This window comes from Cervus canadensis, chromosome 19 (genome assembly GCF_019320065.1).
Source record: "Cervus canadensis isolate Bull #8, Minnesota chromosome 19, ASM1932006v1, whole genome shotgun sequence".
In the NCBI taxonomy this organism is placed as follows: domain Eukaryota; kingdom Metazoa; phylum Chordata; class Mammalia; order Artiodactyla; family Cervidae; genus Cervus; species Cervus canadensis.
Window position 1 is genome coordinate 34,828,710 of NC_057404.1, and position 16,345 is coordinate 34,845,054.

A 16,345-nucleotide genomic window follows, 5' to 3' on the forward strand; every position below is an offset into this window, starting at 1 on the left:
ATGGCCATGATGGTGGCCAGTGGAGGTGCAAAGAGCAGGGCCTTTACCCCTGAGTTTTGATTATTCCCTTTCCTGCTCTTTTTTCTTTCTCTGACTTTACTCTACTTTTATTTCCATTCTTCACCATTCTCTCCCTTACTTTGTTTGCCTGATAACATGCTTTATTTAGAAGACCTTCATTTAGCCTTTTTTGATCTTTCAAGAATCTCCGTTCTGGGGTCTATCTAAAATTCCAAAAGAAATTTACATTATCCTTTGAACTTCAGTATATTTGAATTGATTTTCTGTTCCTGACCATTTGCTTTAATCTCTAAATTGCTAATTTAATCCAAAAGTACTCTTTTAGTTTGATGTGATTTCAGCATGGTAGTTTTTCCCCTAAAAATTTAGGGGTTTGAAAAGAATTTTTACTATACTATCTATGGTGAAACAGATCACCAGCCCAGGTGGGATGCATGAGACAAGTGCTCCGGCCTGGTGCACTGGGAAGACCCAGAGGAATCGGGTGGAGAGGGAGGTGGGAGGGGGGATCGGGATTGGGAATACATGTAAATCCATGGCTGATTCATATCAATGTATGACAAAACCCACTGGAAAAAAAAAAATAAAAAGAAAAAGAAAAAAAAAAAAGAAAAGAAAAAAAAAATAAATAGTAAGCTAGGAAAAAAAAAAAAGAATTTTTAAAAAATAATTAGGAAAATTAAAGAATTATGCAATACCATTCTACTGAGTTCTCCCAAACTCACTTATCAATTACTTTTCCAAAGTGGTATACTGCCTTTACCTCATAATCTGGGCTCTTGGATTTTGCAAAAAGCACAGTATGGCAAACTCTATGCATTTGACACATGTTATTTTTCATGTAAGCCTTTAAGCAGTCTTTTAGATTTTTAATATTTAGCAAGAAATAAAGACAAGTGGAACTGATAACTATATTAACCGGGTTTTGATTTAACCAAATGACTCCGGCCACAGAAACCATCTGAAAGACCAAGCACAGAATCCATAAAACAAGGGTCACAATTCCATGGTAGAAAGGTAACAGGACTGTGTGAAGCAGACAGAAAATAATAGGGAACGGTAGAGACTGCGGTGGAGCAGAGCACAAGCCAATTTAAAGAGCTCAGTGTCCACTTGCCTTTAGTCACCGCGGCCACGCAGGAATGGGCTCTCAGCACTTTAACTGTAAGCATTTTTGCTGCAGGCATTTTTGCCTGGTAATTAATGGGTGGTAAAGCTGGTTTGCCATAAAAGGTGAAATAGTAAAAAATAAAAGACATTAACAAAAATAATAAAACATGAAAACATCAATAACAAAAAGACTTTATTTTGAAATAAAAAATATTTTAAAACATTTGAAATGTGTGGGGATTCATGACAATACTGTACAAATAACTTGTTTTTATTTTGAGGGTTATACACATGCCCCTGTCTTCAATATCTTTCAATCCTAGTATTATTCATATTTTTTGCTTGTTCATGCATCTCCTTATCTGGCATTTCACTTTCCTTTTGCAAAAATTTCTTCCTAATTAAGAGAAGTATGTTTCCAAATACTAGGATGCATATTTATAATTGAGCTTTATATTGTGCTGTAAACGTCTCTATACCATTGCTTGTTCTTGGTTTACATTCTCACATGTCCCATGACAGATGTTCCAAAGTTCTACGAGAAAAGTGGGCTCAACTCTGTGCCTTTTCAGCCCTTGGCCTCTTTCAGATTTATGAAATATAGAAATGTGAGTACGTGTTAGTGGAGAGATGAAACCAAGCTGTCAACTTTGGTTTGAGGTTGACCAAAGAGGTGACCAAACTCTCACACCAAACTGTCCACCGGGTGTTTTATCTTTTACACCAAAATTGTCTTATGACCAATTAGTTACGTGGCAAAAATGCTTGCGGTAATAAAGATGTCTACATCAAAGATGCTTACAGTGAAAGCACCAGGTACAGCGGGGGTTCAGGGCTAGGCAGGACGCAGCCTTTAACTTTTCAAGAGAAGTTGGAAGTTCAGATTTTGTTTTTTGAAATCGTCCAACTTTTAATTCACTCAAATTTAAAAGAGAATTTCATGTGGGAGGAATGAAACCATGTGAGGGCACAACTCAGCCTCTGCATTAGGCTACTTATTCTCTGCAGAGGCAGCAACCAGGTTACTTTGCTTCCTACCGTATCTATGTGGGCCTGGCTCATGGTGAGCAAATGGTTATTTATCAAAAACATGAACAAATGTTTCATCATATATTGAGTCCCCAGGGCTTGTCACAGCTTTGAAAGTTGCCACCTCAGATGGCTATTTATTAGTTAGGCCTTGCAACATCATCTGAACTACACCATGACTTGTGTTTTAATAGCATTCATGAAATCATTTCTTCAGCTGAACCCATACCTAAAGATGAAGCTCTAACTGAACTAAAAAGGAGAGAAAGGGACTCAGCACCTCTAGGCTTATTTCAGCTCCAAAAGGACACCTGGAAAAAAGCTGCTTTCTTCAGCAGGGCAAGGACAAGCCTTGAGTGTCATTTCCTGATGGCATGTTACAGAAAGCCTCCCAGAAGAAATGGCAGAGGACGAATGCTCCCTGTTCCCGTCACAAATATAATTACAGTCTTTTCATAAGGATTTCCCTCTTCTACTCTTCATAGCTCTTTCTTTTCTTTTCCTCTTATCATTATTGTTATTGCTATTATCACTCAAATCCAGAAATACGGTATTATGGTAATAGGTGGAGAATCATGCCAACAAAGTAGGATCCCTCGAGATTAAGACTTTGGTATGTTTCTGAGAGAAATCATTTAAACTTAAATGGAACTGAAGTTAGACCTGGTCAAGTCCAGTCTTAACATTAAGTATAGCCCTAGACTTTAATCCAGGTCCTCTTGCCAGGAGCGGTGCTCATGTGACCAAGAAGAGTGTACATCCATAGAGAGGACATTCCAGATAATCCCAGGGATGCCTGCCATGTTTCTATCTCTACTATTATTTTTTCCTAAAATATTAGGAGTTGAGTCATAATGTTATTTTTTTTCCCTATAGTTTTCTTTCCCAAAAGAAAAGTACTGTAAGTAATCACAAAATACACACAACATGTGCCGTGTGCTGGGCTTAGTCACTCAGTCATGTCTAACTCTTTGCAACCTTATGGACTATAGCCCGCCAGGCTCCTCTGTCTATGGGATTCTCCAGGCAAGAATACTGGAGTGGGTTGCTATGCCCTCCTCCAGGGGATCTTCCCAACCCAGTGATCGAGCCAAGGCCTTCCGCATTGCAGGTGGATTCTTTACCCTCTGAGCCACAAGGGAAGCCCACACACAACATGCATATTGGATAATTCTCTTGTAAAGACTACACAAATCACTTGGGTATTTGGTATAAAATCTTCATGGTAAATATAACAAATCCTTTTGCACTTAATTTCAGGTTTAACTGCAGGGTTGATGGAAACAGCAGGATCTGTTTAAGGTGCTGCCCTTAAGAAGTTCCAATGGCCGCAGCTACAGACAGCCAAGGTGCTACACATAGTCTTCATTGTATCGGAGCTTAGGGTACACACTTCTGCTTTCCCAGGTTAAATTCAGACCTACATTTCCTGGACTTGTTGGCAAGTAAGTCCTAACATTTTCTGACCCAGGTGCAATGTTTCTCTTCCTGACAATTAAAACACACACACACTAACACACACACACACACACACAGGTTTCCCTGGCGACTCAGATGGTAAAAAATCTGCCTGCAATGTGGCAGACCCAGGTTCAACCTGGTGGGGAAGATCTCCTGGAGAAGCGAGCACCCATTCCAGTATTCTTGCCTGGACAGTTCCATAGAGGGGTCTGGTCAGCTACAGTCTCTGGGATCACAAACAGTCAGACACAACCGAGTGACTAACACTTTCACTTTCATATCTATATATATACTATGTGTGTATATATATATTTCCCTTCCCAAGATAGTATGTATATTCAAAAGGGACTTATGTAAGACTCGTAAGTGCACTTGCCTATGAGTTAGCTACTGACTGGCCATCATTTTCTTTGTGCTTACCAGTCAGTAGACAAAGCACTCAGGAGCCAGTGTCTGACTGTCTGTCTCCCCATCTCCCCTTCCCTTTCACTATCCCTTCCTCTCTCTCACTCTTTCTCTCGAGTATAAGCTAAAATTCCACCCATGTTTTGCTTTAAAAACAAAAGCCTTCCCATGGTAGCCTTGCTTGTCCGCATGAATGGCACCTTCATCCCCACAGAGGCTCACCTCCCACTGGCCCTGCGCTGCCTGGTTCTTGAGCTGTATCTTCCAGTCCTCGGTGCTGGGATCTGCACAGTGATGCATAGTGAGGATGACGGGCCGGGTCAGCAGGGCTCCTGGGGGCCCACAGCTCACCACAGGGGTCAAGAGAGTCTGAGAGTCCTCCATGGGCGGCCTAGGAGGGGAGCAGAGATCGCATGGTGACAGTTCTCTGGTATTCAGCTACTATGTACTCACTGAGATTTCAGATCTAAAGTTGCACACATAGTTTCCTCTTGGAGGTTTTACTGCTGGAGAGTGGATGGTGGGTTGAGGCAGAATTAAGTAAGAAGACATGCATTTCATACCAAGACTTTGATCTTGTAAGACTTGAGGTCTTTCTGATAATAGTGAATCTGCCTGCATCTCTTTGATCCTTTCCTTCAGACACAGGTCTGCCTTTGGTAATTTCCTCTAAATTCATGTACAGATACTTTCAGGATGGAATGGGGTGGAACAGAGTCCTTATGAAGTTACATAAGCATTTTTTTTCTGATAATACTTGCCAGTGGTTTCATAGAGTTTTAGATACTTTTGTGTTTTTATGACCTAACTTGAAAAACACTTCAAAAAAATCACTTTAGAATAAGGATACCCTAGAGCTAAACTTCTTCCAAATGACTTTCAGAAATAATTCAGGCTAGTATACCAGATTCATTTTTTCAAATATGACCAAGGAAGAACAGAGCACTGTATTTCTATAGCAATTTAAATGGATATTTCTCTACATGTATACTTCATACATGTTGGCTCAGTGGTACAGAATCCGCCTGCGATGCAAAAGACCCGGGTTTGATCCCTGGGTCAGGAAGATCCCCTGGAGAAGGAAATGGCAACCCATTCCAGTATTCTTGCCTGTAGAATCACGTGGACAGAGAAGCCTGGCAAGCTACAGTCCATGGGATCGCAAAGAGAAGGACACAAATGAGCCACTGAACAACAATAATAAGTCATACTCTGAGAATTTGGGCAGAATGAACTTCAAAGATTCAAATTCTTTAAGTCTATGTTTCTTTTTCCTTTTTAAATTGCCTTATTCTTTCCCTAATAAGACTGTAATTAACAGGTAATGAATAAATTAACTTAAACTGTCAGTTGGTATGTGAGGACAGAGCTCCAAGGTGTTGAGTGGACTGCCCAAGCCTCACAACTAACAAGGGCTCGTGCTGGGACTAAAACCAATGCCTTTGCAAAAACGACACTCAAAACTATGCTGTCAGAATAGCCTGACTTAAGAAATCCTGGGCTCACAGAAGTTTAGAGGAGGAAGGACCCTCAGGGTCAACAAGCACAGAGCTTTCTCTAACAACATGCTGACGTTTGGTTGGCAGTGAGGGGTCACCTTATCTATTTCTCAACTCAAATTTACAAAAAAATTCTTACTTGGAATGAATACAACGTGCCTTCCTGACACATCTCTCCACATATCCTTGACCTGCTTTCTCTCCACTTTGACATTAAAGAGGCTCTCAAGCATTTAGAGATTTTTATATCTCTAAAAATCTTCTTTCAGACCAAACTTCCTCAATTTTTGCAACTTCAGCTAGAAAAGCATGGTTTCCAGATCTCTCTCCATAATTCCATCTTTCTTTTCAGAGAGATGTCTGTGACCTTCACTGTCTTCACCAGAGTGAGGCATCGTGAAATGAAAGTAAGACCATCTCCCTGTGGTGTCCATGCAAGAGTGGTTCCAAGGACCTCCCCCCACCGCAGACATCAAAATCCCTGGATGTTCAAGTTCCTTACATAAAAGGGCATAGTATTATATTAAATGGCATATAACCATTATATAAAAATTATATAACTACTACAAAATTTCTTTAACCATTTATAACCAAAATTATATAACAATTACATAAAATGATTATAACCTATGCACACCCTCTCACATACTTTAAATCATCTCTAGATTATTTACCATACCTAATACAATGTAAATGCTATGCAAATAGTTGCCAGTGTACTGAAAATTCAAATTTTGCTTTTTGGAACTTCCTGGAAAAATTTTTTTTTTCCCAAATATTATTGATCCAAAGTTGGCTGAATCTGTAGACACAGAACTCATGGATAGAGGGCTGACTGTACTTAAATATACAGTATAGCAGACTACTGCTTTCTTTGTTTTGGAATGACAGTGAAGCCTGCTGGGCTACAGTCCATGGGGTCACAGGAGTCAGACATGACTTGGAGACTAAACTACCATCACCACGTACTTATATCAATGCCTCACAAAATTGTTGCTTTAGATTATTCTCAATCAATTATTTATAAATATTATTTAGCAGACTTGAGTTAGATGCGAAGAGAGAGATAATATGGTTAAGCATGTCCTTCATAAAAGGAGGCAATGACACCCTAAGAAGGTTAAGTAATTTGTTAAAGCTAACCACTCTGTACTCTTAACATGAAAGGCTCTTAGGCTGTCTGTGGTTATAGCAATGGCTTTTGAACCTATACAGAGAAATTTATATTTAGCCATCTAATTTTACTTTAATTGTTTTAGGAAATTTTTCAGGGTCATCTATTTCTTAATGCTATGTTTTTCCTCCATATATTGGCTACCTCTTCTAGTCTTTTATCTTCCATAAATTTGATGTAACTGCCATTTATGGTCTCATTGCAGTCATTGATAACATTGTAATATAAGAACAGGGCAAAGACAGAAACCTTTTCAAGGACACTACTTGAAACCTCTCTCCAGTCTGACATCAATACTTTGAGTTACTTAGTTCAGTCAAATATAAACCCATTAAAAATGTATACTGTCCAGTTCATATCTTTCCATTTCATTCACATGGATATTACAAGGGTCATATCAAATTTCTTTACAAATTGCATCAGCCACTTGAACTGGATTTTCCTCTAGTCTTTATCTATGGTTAATATATTCAATACTATGTAACCTAGAAATTAGCTTTTATCTGTGGCCTACCCTCACTTAACACTCAATGAATGATAGTAACCACTATTGTTTCTTTTTAATGCTGTTGGAAGACTACTCTCCCTGAATCTCTCATGTTTCTGCAAGGTCCCAGTTGTCTTTTCAAGACAACTGTATAGCAATCATTGACGATACAGGGCTTACCTCTAGAGCACATGGTAGACATGTCCACTTCCCATTATAAAACACTCAGGCTCCCTAAACACAATGGTTTATTCCTGGAATGGAACCACTGAATGTATAGATGTCATCTGTCTTTACATCACCCTTTCAGAACTGAGGCTTGGGAAACTGGCACAAAAATGGTAACCTTTTGGATGGTGCTATTGCTGTGAGCACTTTGACTCAGGAGTCTTGTGTCATTTATCAGCATCTACAGAACTGTGGCAGCCTTGATAGGTCACAAGTAAGGTCAAATTTTAGAAATTCCTAAGTTCTTAGTGACTATTATCATCAGGTCTAAGAACTCAGTTAAAACTTGACCTATTTCCCCTTAATAAAACTTTGCTATCTGTGGTTCCCATTTTAAAATTTCACTAGAATCTTTCAACCTATGGCTTTCCTTTCTTCCTATTTAGAAAAAAAAATAGTTAAAAGTCATCTCTTTTTAGCGTTTTGATATCATCTCCATTCTCACTGAATAACAATAAAGTTTGATTAAATCTAAAGTCATCAAAGTACCTGGAAATGTACTTGTATTTGGAATTACAAGGGAGGTGGCAGCTTGAGAACTCATTACTGTCCCCTTTAGTTTTCATTTCCTCTCAACCCACTCTGTGCTCCTTTGTTCCAGTCTGAAATTCATTCTCTTAGGACATGAGTGAGTGACGTCTTGCTTTCACTGTGCCATAGTTGACATTACACTTATCTTCCCTAAGCAGTAACCACATTCTTATTTAATTCTACTTTTCTTACTGGGGCGGGGGGGAAGTCATGGCTGCATTCTCCTGAGCACTATTCTTACCTTTAGTTACAAGTACACCTTCAGAATGCACATTAAACTTTTAAGGAAGGAGACTAAAGTGAAATCCATTTCAAGTGGTCCTTGCAGTAGAGATGGGGATTGGAAACAGCTGTCTCTCAGTCTGCTGTTAGCAGCCGGCACTTGAGGAGGAGGAGGAGGAGGAGGAGGGGTTCCTCTCATCACTGAGTTGGAACAGAAGGGAGACCACTGCCTGCTGGGCTGGGGCGCTGTCAGACCTGCACTCCCCTGGCATGCAATATTGATGGGCACCATTCTTGGAGGAGGGATAGCAAGGGAGGGAAGGGGCAGTAGGTGTCAAAAGAATTTATTAACCCAGTGAGATGCAAGAATGTAATGAATAGGGAAGTGGTGATGTGGAATTCATAACCGGGAATGAAAAACAAAGAAGAAATAATGATAAGAATCTTAGGGGGTTTTCAAGATGAAAGAAATAGCACTGAAATTGGAAACACTTCCAAGCATACATGGAAGGAGCCACTTAGGAAAGGTTAAGATTTAACTGTGTGAATCCAAAGGTCACAGCGTTTAAATCTGCATTTCCTTTATTTACATAAAGGGAGGATATTAAAATACATAAAACAAAAATAGTAGAAAATAAATTTTAAAAAATCTGTTTTATGTTTTTGCAGAGAAAGGCTTTACTCTGTTATGTCTCATGTGTTATCTAAGATATTTAAGCAAACTTTCTGTAAATATTAATTGCAGATGATATGGAAATGAACGCAAAGCAAAAATTAGCTACAGAAATAGCAATTAAGTAGAAATCCAGTAATTAACAATGATTAAATTTTAAAAACTTTTCAGAGTCCAACGAAGATAATATCATGATGAATGTTGGATGGGTTCTGAGCACCCTAGGACAAAGCCCTCAGATGGGAATTTTAGTTTCCTGTCAGATTTTCTTATCCTTTGCTTGCTCTTATCAGTGAGGAGAACTTCTACACAGAAGAGCACAATTTACAAAACTTTTATAAAAGCTATTGCATTGGCTGCCCAAGGCACATCTGTAAGGTAGGCAGGATAAGTACTCATAGCACTTTTTTTTTCTCCCAAAGAGGAAACTGAAATCTAAAGAAATTAACACACTTGCCCAAAGCCGCAAAGCTAGTCATAGGCAAAACTGGGATCTGAACACAAATCATTGGTTTTCTTTCCCAGCAGTGGTGTATTCTGAGTTGCTTATCCAGATTTAGGACCTTGAGAAATTTCTATGAACTGTTTGCTAGAGCAAGCTCATAATTGCTTCTTAAAAAAAAAAATCTTCCTCCCACCTACCTCTGTGTGAAGACGAGACGCCTTCTATTAACACACACATCTTTTGTCAGGTCCCTCTGGATGACAATTCCACCTCAGGCTCAGCTGCCTTTTAAAGCACACGGTTTCATGTATAACTAGCAACTTGAAATATTTGCACTTTAGGTATCTGACAAGGAATATCTAACTCACTTGCTATCAAAAGATCAATTGAGCAAAAGAAAATATTTATGGAAGCCACTCTGAAGGGCGTGCCCCCGTCTCCATAGATAGGCCGAATCTGCCCCTGGATTAAGCCTGAACAGGTAAGCATTGTGCCCTAGATTGAAATGCTGAATCCTTGAGGAATTATTTCATTCAATTTATAATTGGGTTTTATACTATCTACTCGCATTGAGGGATACCAACAGCAGTAGCCCTATGAAGCTCATTGCTATTTTTATCTTTTAAAAATGTTGCTTGCTGTATGGAAAAAAAAAAATGTTTTCTTTATGAGAAACCAAAGTAACTGAGCTTCTTCCAGGCATCTTTTCCCCTTCTGGGCACATGGATCTTATAACTTACTATGTTTCCCTCTTGAAAGCTTTGAAACAATAAGTTCGTGACCTATTAACAAGAAATATGCTGGGAATTACATCAAACATTTTATATTCTAATGGCCCACCTGACTTTATCTAATGTTTTCTAATCTTATTTTTTCCATTTTTTTGTTTTTTTCATCCACTTATTTAAAAAAATTTTTCCTCCCATTGAAAGATTATTTGCATAAATCACCTTGAATCATTTCTTTAGAAGTAGGACCTTCAATAAATAAACACTGTGAAGAACAGTCAGAGAATAAGATTTAAATATATCTGGATTCTACTCCCTGCCCACTCTACCTTCAGTCTCTTTATAGCTGTTCCTTCAAACAAGAAATTTAGGACTCTACCTAAAAGGAGAATATCACTGAGTTTCACTGAGAAATAATAGCGTCATCTACTGTTTTACAAAGTTCCAAACACCCCATTAAAATAAATGAAAACGGTCTGCAATATGATTACAAACATAATACATTTTGGCCCACTATCCTAACGTATTACTTTATTATTTATATTCAGTAAATATAATGATAGTTTTAATTGCCTCATCACTAACATGCTAAACTTCTGACTGGGATTTCGGCCTTAAAAAAAAATCCTAAATGCCACCAATGTCCTACAGTTGACAGATCTGACAAATCCAATACCTTCTTGAATTATTATTCTCTTTCTTTACACTTCAATTTTAGTAATACCTCTGTCAGTCACCTCCTTTTGAACCTCTTTTTACCTTTGATTTTTTCCTGTTTTAATTACAATCTTTCATTCTTTCATTAAAAATATTCATTGATGAACAACTATATATTAAGCTTCTTGCTAGATGCCAACTCTTGCTTATGTGTCTTATCCTTATCCTGCCTTATCTATTTAGCTTTGCTCCTTCTACCCAAACCTTAAATAAGAATATTTCCAGGATTTCCCTGGTAGTCCAGGGTTAAGAATGCACATTGCAATGAAGGGGACTCTGGTTGGGGAACTAATATCCCACATGCCTTGGAGCCAGTAAGCCCACAGCTACTGAGCCCTAGCACTCTGAAGCCTGCACATCACAACCAGAGAGTCTGTAGGCCACAGTGAAAGATCCTGCATGCCACCAACTAGGACCTGACATAGCCAAATAAATAAATATTAAAATGAATACTTCCCAAAGTTCTTTCCGCAGTCCTTTTTTTACTGCCTCTGCACTTTTCCCCTGAAGAATCCACTCACTGGTGACTGCCCATCTGCATCTCCAGCAAGAGTTGCAAGTCCCCTCTTACACAGACCACGCGCAGAGAAATCAGAATTCATCATTTCTCTCCTTGAACCAGTTGCTGCTTCCGACCACCTCTTGTTGCTCTCACAATTTTCTCAGTGCCCAGGTCTTGAACCCTAAATATATTCTTTGTGTTCTGCAACTTCTGCCACACTTTTAACCAGCTGTGAAACTTGTCCTGAAATACACCTTTCTTTCCATTCTCCAGCCTGGCTGCTTCCCTAGCCCCCTCCCCCACATACCTTGATTACTGCCATCGGTCAGCCGGGGCCCCGGCCTTTGGAGTAGTCTTTCTGTTCCCCCTGCTAGTTCATTCTGCACACTGTCACTGTCAATCTTTAAAAACACTGCTATTCATGTAGCACTTGGCTGCTTAAAGATCTTCCATGGTTCCCCACCATTTACTAAAAAAATTTCTATTTACTTTTATTCTTGGAATGTCTACATTGATTTTTTTTGGCCTTTTGAGAAAACTCCTAGGCAAGTACACAAAATGAAGAAAGTGAAAAGTAATGCTATCTTCAAATTGTGTTTCAATCAGAAATGACAAAAGGCAAAATTTCAGTCTGAGTCAGACTCATTTTTTTAAACTGCTACTGGAAGCAAGGCAAAAAGGTCCATGTTGGTGCCGTTAATTGTGGGAAGTGTATCCATGGGGCAGGGCAGGAAGAGGCTTTGCCATCTCTGCAGGGGTGTGTCCGGTAGGAGGAGAGAAATCACGAGTGCAGCCTTGCAGCTCAGATCCCTTTGGTCGCAGACAGCCTGTCCCATGTCTGCAGCTCATTTAGACTGCTTTCTCTTAGTGCATATTCCATAATGATAAGGCCCCCTCTTGTCACATTCACTTGCCACATGCAATTAAGTTCACACCTCCCTTTAGACAGTTCACATCACCAGATGACCCACTGGAAGGTATCCAGCTGGAAAAACACCCAGTTTTGGATTCAAAAAAGGCCATCAAAGAGAGGGAAGATGGAGAAAAGTAATCAGAATTTTCCTGCACATGCATTGAAGTCACATTCATGTCTTCTCTTGTCCTCACAGTGTTTCCTCTGAAAAAAGTTCTAAGATCATGTGAGCAATAAACAGACACGTGTCCCAAAGGCACTAGAACGAGAGCACGAGGCTCTGTTTGTGTCCTGGAAGCTATGGAGTGGGGATGGCATGTCAGCAGAAGAGCTTTGTGAGGAGATAACCTGGGGACGGATTCTGCCGTCCCTCAGCTGTTAACTGTGAAACCCTGGCTGTGAACCCTAGTCCTTTCATCTCTAAATGTGGAGCTCATCATAACTTGCAGAGAAACAGTGAGGAATAAATGAAGTGAGGAATGAATAATGAAATTAAAAGTATGCTGACTCTATGGTAGCTATGTTTTGTATTATTACTATACACTAAAACAACATTCTGGTCATTGTGACTTCACAAGAAAATCGCATCTAGTTCACAACAAAAATGAATGGAGAGGACTGTCTCATTTATTTGAGAGAGCTGTCTCCTTGTGTTTGTTCCCTGTTGCATGGTTTCTGGTGTACATTTTCATTTGAGATCCTGAGGATCCTCTAGTTTCACTTTTATAAACAGAACTTCATTGAGGCACACCAAATTTAATAGAGCAATTCCCTCTGCACCTAACTTCAAGTGGTAGGCATAGTAAGAGGTGATTTATAGTTTCCTTTTCTTTAAAGTCAAAGGCAGAAGAACACTAAAGCAGAATTGTCTAGCTTTGTCAATTTCCTGCTTTCTCCCTCCTTCATCCAGAGTGTACAATTATCCTGGTCAGGGTGCTAACTAAATTGCAGGAAGAAAAATCATACAAGGCACCTGAGTGCCCATGTCTTTCAGCTTCAGCACAGCCCGCAGCAGCCTCTTAAGGTTTGATCTTCAGCCATAGATTATGGTGATCACATGGAAAATAACAGACCATGAACACCTTCTCAGAATAAAGCACAAGCCAATACTCATTTGTGTTTAAACCAAACATCCATGTTGGCAAAAGGCCCTGAGGGATGGATATGCTTAGTGTTAACCTTGATTCTGGACAAAAGAAAGAAGAAAACAAAAATATAAAGGGATCTCTGTTTGCTAATCCTCATTTCTCCTGCTGCAAAAGAAGGGCACTCAGGGACTGTGAATATTACTTTACATTGGGAATGGAAAAATGAATATTTGATGTGCACAAATACAAGACTTTTAGTGATTTTCTGTTGCTCAAATTGAAGGCACATGAATGATGACCATGGAATTGTATTATTTTCTTGGATAGGCTCATGTTTGTGTAGCTGAAAGTATATCACCTGAGGAAACCACTGTTCTGGGTTCTACAGGTTATAAATACCAAATCTTTACTCAAGAGCATAATAACAGAGCTTTTTGGCTACCGAAGACAATCAATAAAGAGAGATGTTTTTCTGAGGATGACAGAGGAGAAGAGAAAAGACATAATATCTTACGATGACATGACTTAGCGACTGAACAACAACAGCAAATGATAAGCTAGTTCTACATCTGGCGTTCTCACTTTGCATCCAGAGCTCAGGGCAGGGGAGCCAATGCCTTTCCCCTTTGGAAAAACAGTGATGATTACATGTAAGGATCGTCATTTCAACATCTCTTATTTTAAGATCTTGGTGCACTTCAGAAGCATTCATCAATCAGGCCTCTAGAGTGCTATTTAACACATGCACTTTATGTGAGAACTAATCAAGAATGACCAGATACAATTTATTAGAGGCCAAACTGAAAATTGAATTTAGGACTTCGAAACTCCTCTTGTTATTTTTACTCAAAATAATTTCATCTTTATGATTATGACATATTCAAAACACTCTTAGATTCAACCTAGTTTTAATCAACCCTATATCCATTTAGCAAAGCCCAAGCATAGGTTTTATAGGTGCTAAATATAAGAAGTAGGTCAATAACACTTAAAAACTAGAAGACAGTCCCCCAAAGAAGAATCTGCAGGTGAGAATAAAGTGCTAGACTGAGGTTGGGATGGCAGGTCAAGGATTAAGGGGTTGTCCAATTCTATGTGACCTTTAAACCTAAAATGGCAACAGGCTGTATTCCTGAGCCAGGCCACATGAAGCTGATTTCTCTATCTCTAGCACAATTTACGAATCACACTTCCAGACATCTTTTCAGCTAACATGGCCACATGTCCACTTGGGGGAAATATCTCTGGCCTTCTGCCCATATTCAAGATCTGCAAAAGCGTCTGGAGCTCCAAAGATAAAGAGAAGTAAAAACTGACCTTTTATGGGTCTAGTTGAAAAGGATATGCCAGAAGCAGGGCAATCAAGACAAACGTTTGTTGGGTTTACTCTGTCTAACATACAATTCTCCTGCAAGTCAGACACTGATAAAGTCAAGTGCACCAGAAAAAGCATATTTACCTCATATTTTCTTTTCTGTGTACAGTCACATACATTTCGTAGACTCTCCCTTGGGGAATGGCCCCAGCGGGGATCAGCAAACTTACTCCTGAATAGCAAAAGAGAAAAGCAGTCACATAAGACCTATGAATCAAAAGGAAACTTCACAGAACGCCTTTGAAGCAAGTGGAAAGGAATGAGGAGATTTTGTGGCCACATCGCCACAAGCCTGCTGCTTTTTCTCTAAAGACATGTAAATATTCATAGCCACCCAGCTTTCCTCCCTCATTGGTCTTATTTGTTACCACAGCTCCCTCTGAACTGTTATGGAATCACTTAAAGGAATGATGTCATTTTTTTTAAACTCTTGTTTTATTTAAGGAATAGACAGATGGTTCCACTGGTGTTTTCCTTGTAAAATGAGGGGAAAACCAACAACTGCTCTTAAAATTTCAAACAGCTGTAATGATGCATCGTTTCTAATTAAAAAACAAACAAAAAAAATCCCCACAAGACTCAAAGTCAGGGAAATGCTAACCTCAACAATATCAAAAAACATTTATATCTGAAGTATCTGGTTAGCATCAGTGTTTTTCTGCAACAAATAATTGGTGAAGAACTTCTTTCATCATAGGTAACTCTAGAAAGTGAACAGCAACTGAGCAATTGCTAGTTTTAGTCACAGCAGGCCAAGCAGGTTTTCACTTAGTTGTTAATTGGTGCATTTTGTAGACTATTGGGTTGAGCTCTGTTCTAAGTCAACTGTGCTGACAGTACTGGCTTCTAACTTTAGTTTGCAGCAAAATTACCTGGAGGTTTTGCTAGCACATTATGGGATCCTACTCTCACAGTTTCTGATTCAGAAGGTCTATGGAAACTGTCGTTCTAATAAGTCTCAAGGTGATGCCAATGTGGGTGGTCAGTGGACCACACTGTGGGAACCATGGGCTTGGACCACTGTGGCATTATCACCGACAGTAATTCAAGGTGGGCAGCAACTTGAAGATATTTGGCTCGACAATTCTATTCTAATAAATGCAGTTAATTTCAACTCTATAAAAAACCTTATGGAACCTGACTGTGAGTAGAGTTTTTGATGGGTTGTTAAAGCCAAGAAGTAAAAGACAGTGTTCTTGTCTTTGAGTAGCTTATTTAATGAGCAAGGGAATGGAGTATGCCATATGAACACAGGACCATAAGGAAATTGCTCGACCATACTGGAAAGCCTCAAGAGTAAGGGACAGAGTTAAAGAGGAATAGTTATTCAAAGCCCTTTGTGTAGCTGGTTGCAACTGTTGAGGCATGACCTTCTTGAGAAGTAACGTGCGCCTTGTGGGGCTGCGGGAAGCAGGATGTCATGCTCATGTCAGATACCAGGATGGTTTGGTGAGGCACACAATGAAAGCAGGAAGACCACACATGAGGCACTCAAGCCTCGGTATTTTCACTTTTTTCAACGGGAACAATCAAATGTACCTTTATGTTTGTTAAGGGGATGAGACAGAATGATGGATGCAAAGTAACAAGAACAAGGCCTGAGACATATTGGATTACTGCTAAATAAAATAATGCATGTAGATCACCATTGTCCAGTACATATTTAAACATGCTGGCTCTCTCCTTTCTACTTAAGAAGCCTTTAAAATAATTCATATGTGAAAAAGTGATAAGTGT

The 16,345-nt window shown here is 39.3% G+C and overlaps 1 protein-coding gene across 2 annotated transcripts in view; it reads right to left on the minus strand.

Moving 5' to 3' along the window:
* Positions 1-16,345, minus strand: part of UNC5C (unc-5 netrin receptor C) — a 395,140-nt gene that overhangs the window by 28,314 nt on the left and 350,481 nt on the right. For both annotated transcript variants that reach the window (XM_043438628.1, XM_043438626.1), the window contains 2 exons: positions 14,693-14,780; positions 4,249-4,417 (listed from right to left, as the gene is read on the minus strand). In XM_043438628.1, the coding sequence (XP_043294563.1) occupies positions 4,249-4,417; positions 14,693-14,780 (257 nt within the window). The remainder of the gene's footprint in view (positions 1-4,248; positions 4,418-14,692; positions 14,781-16,345) is intronic.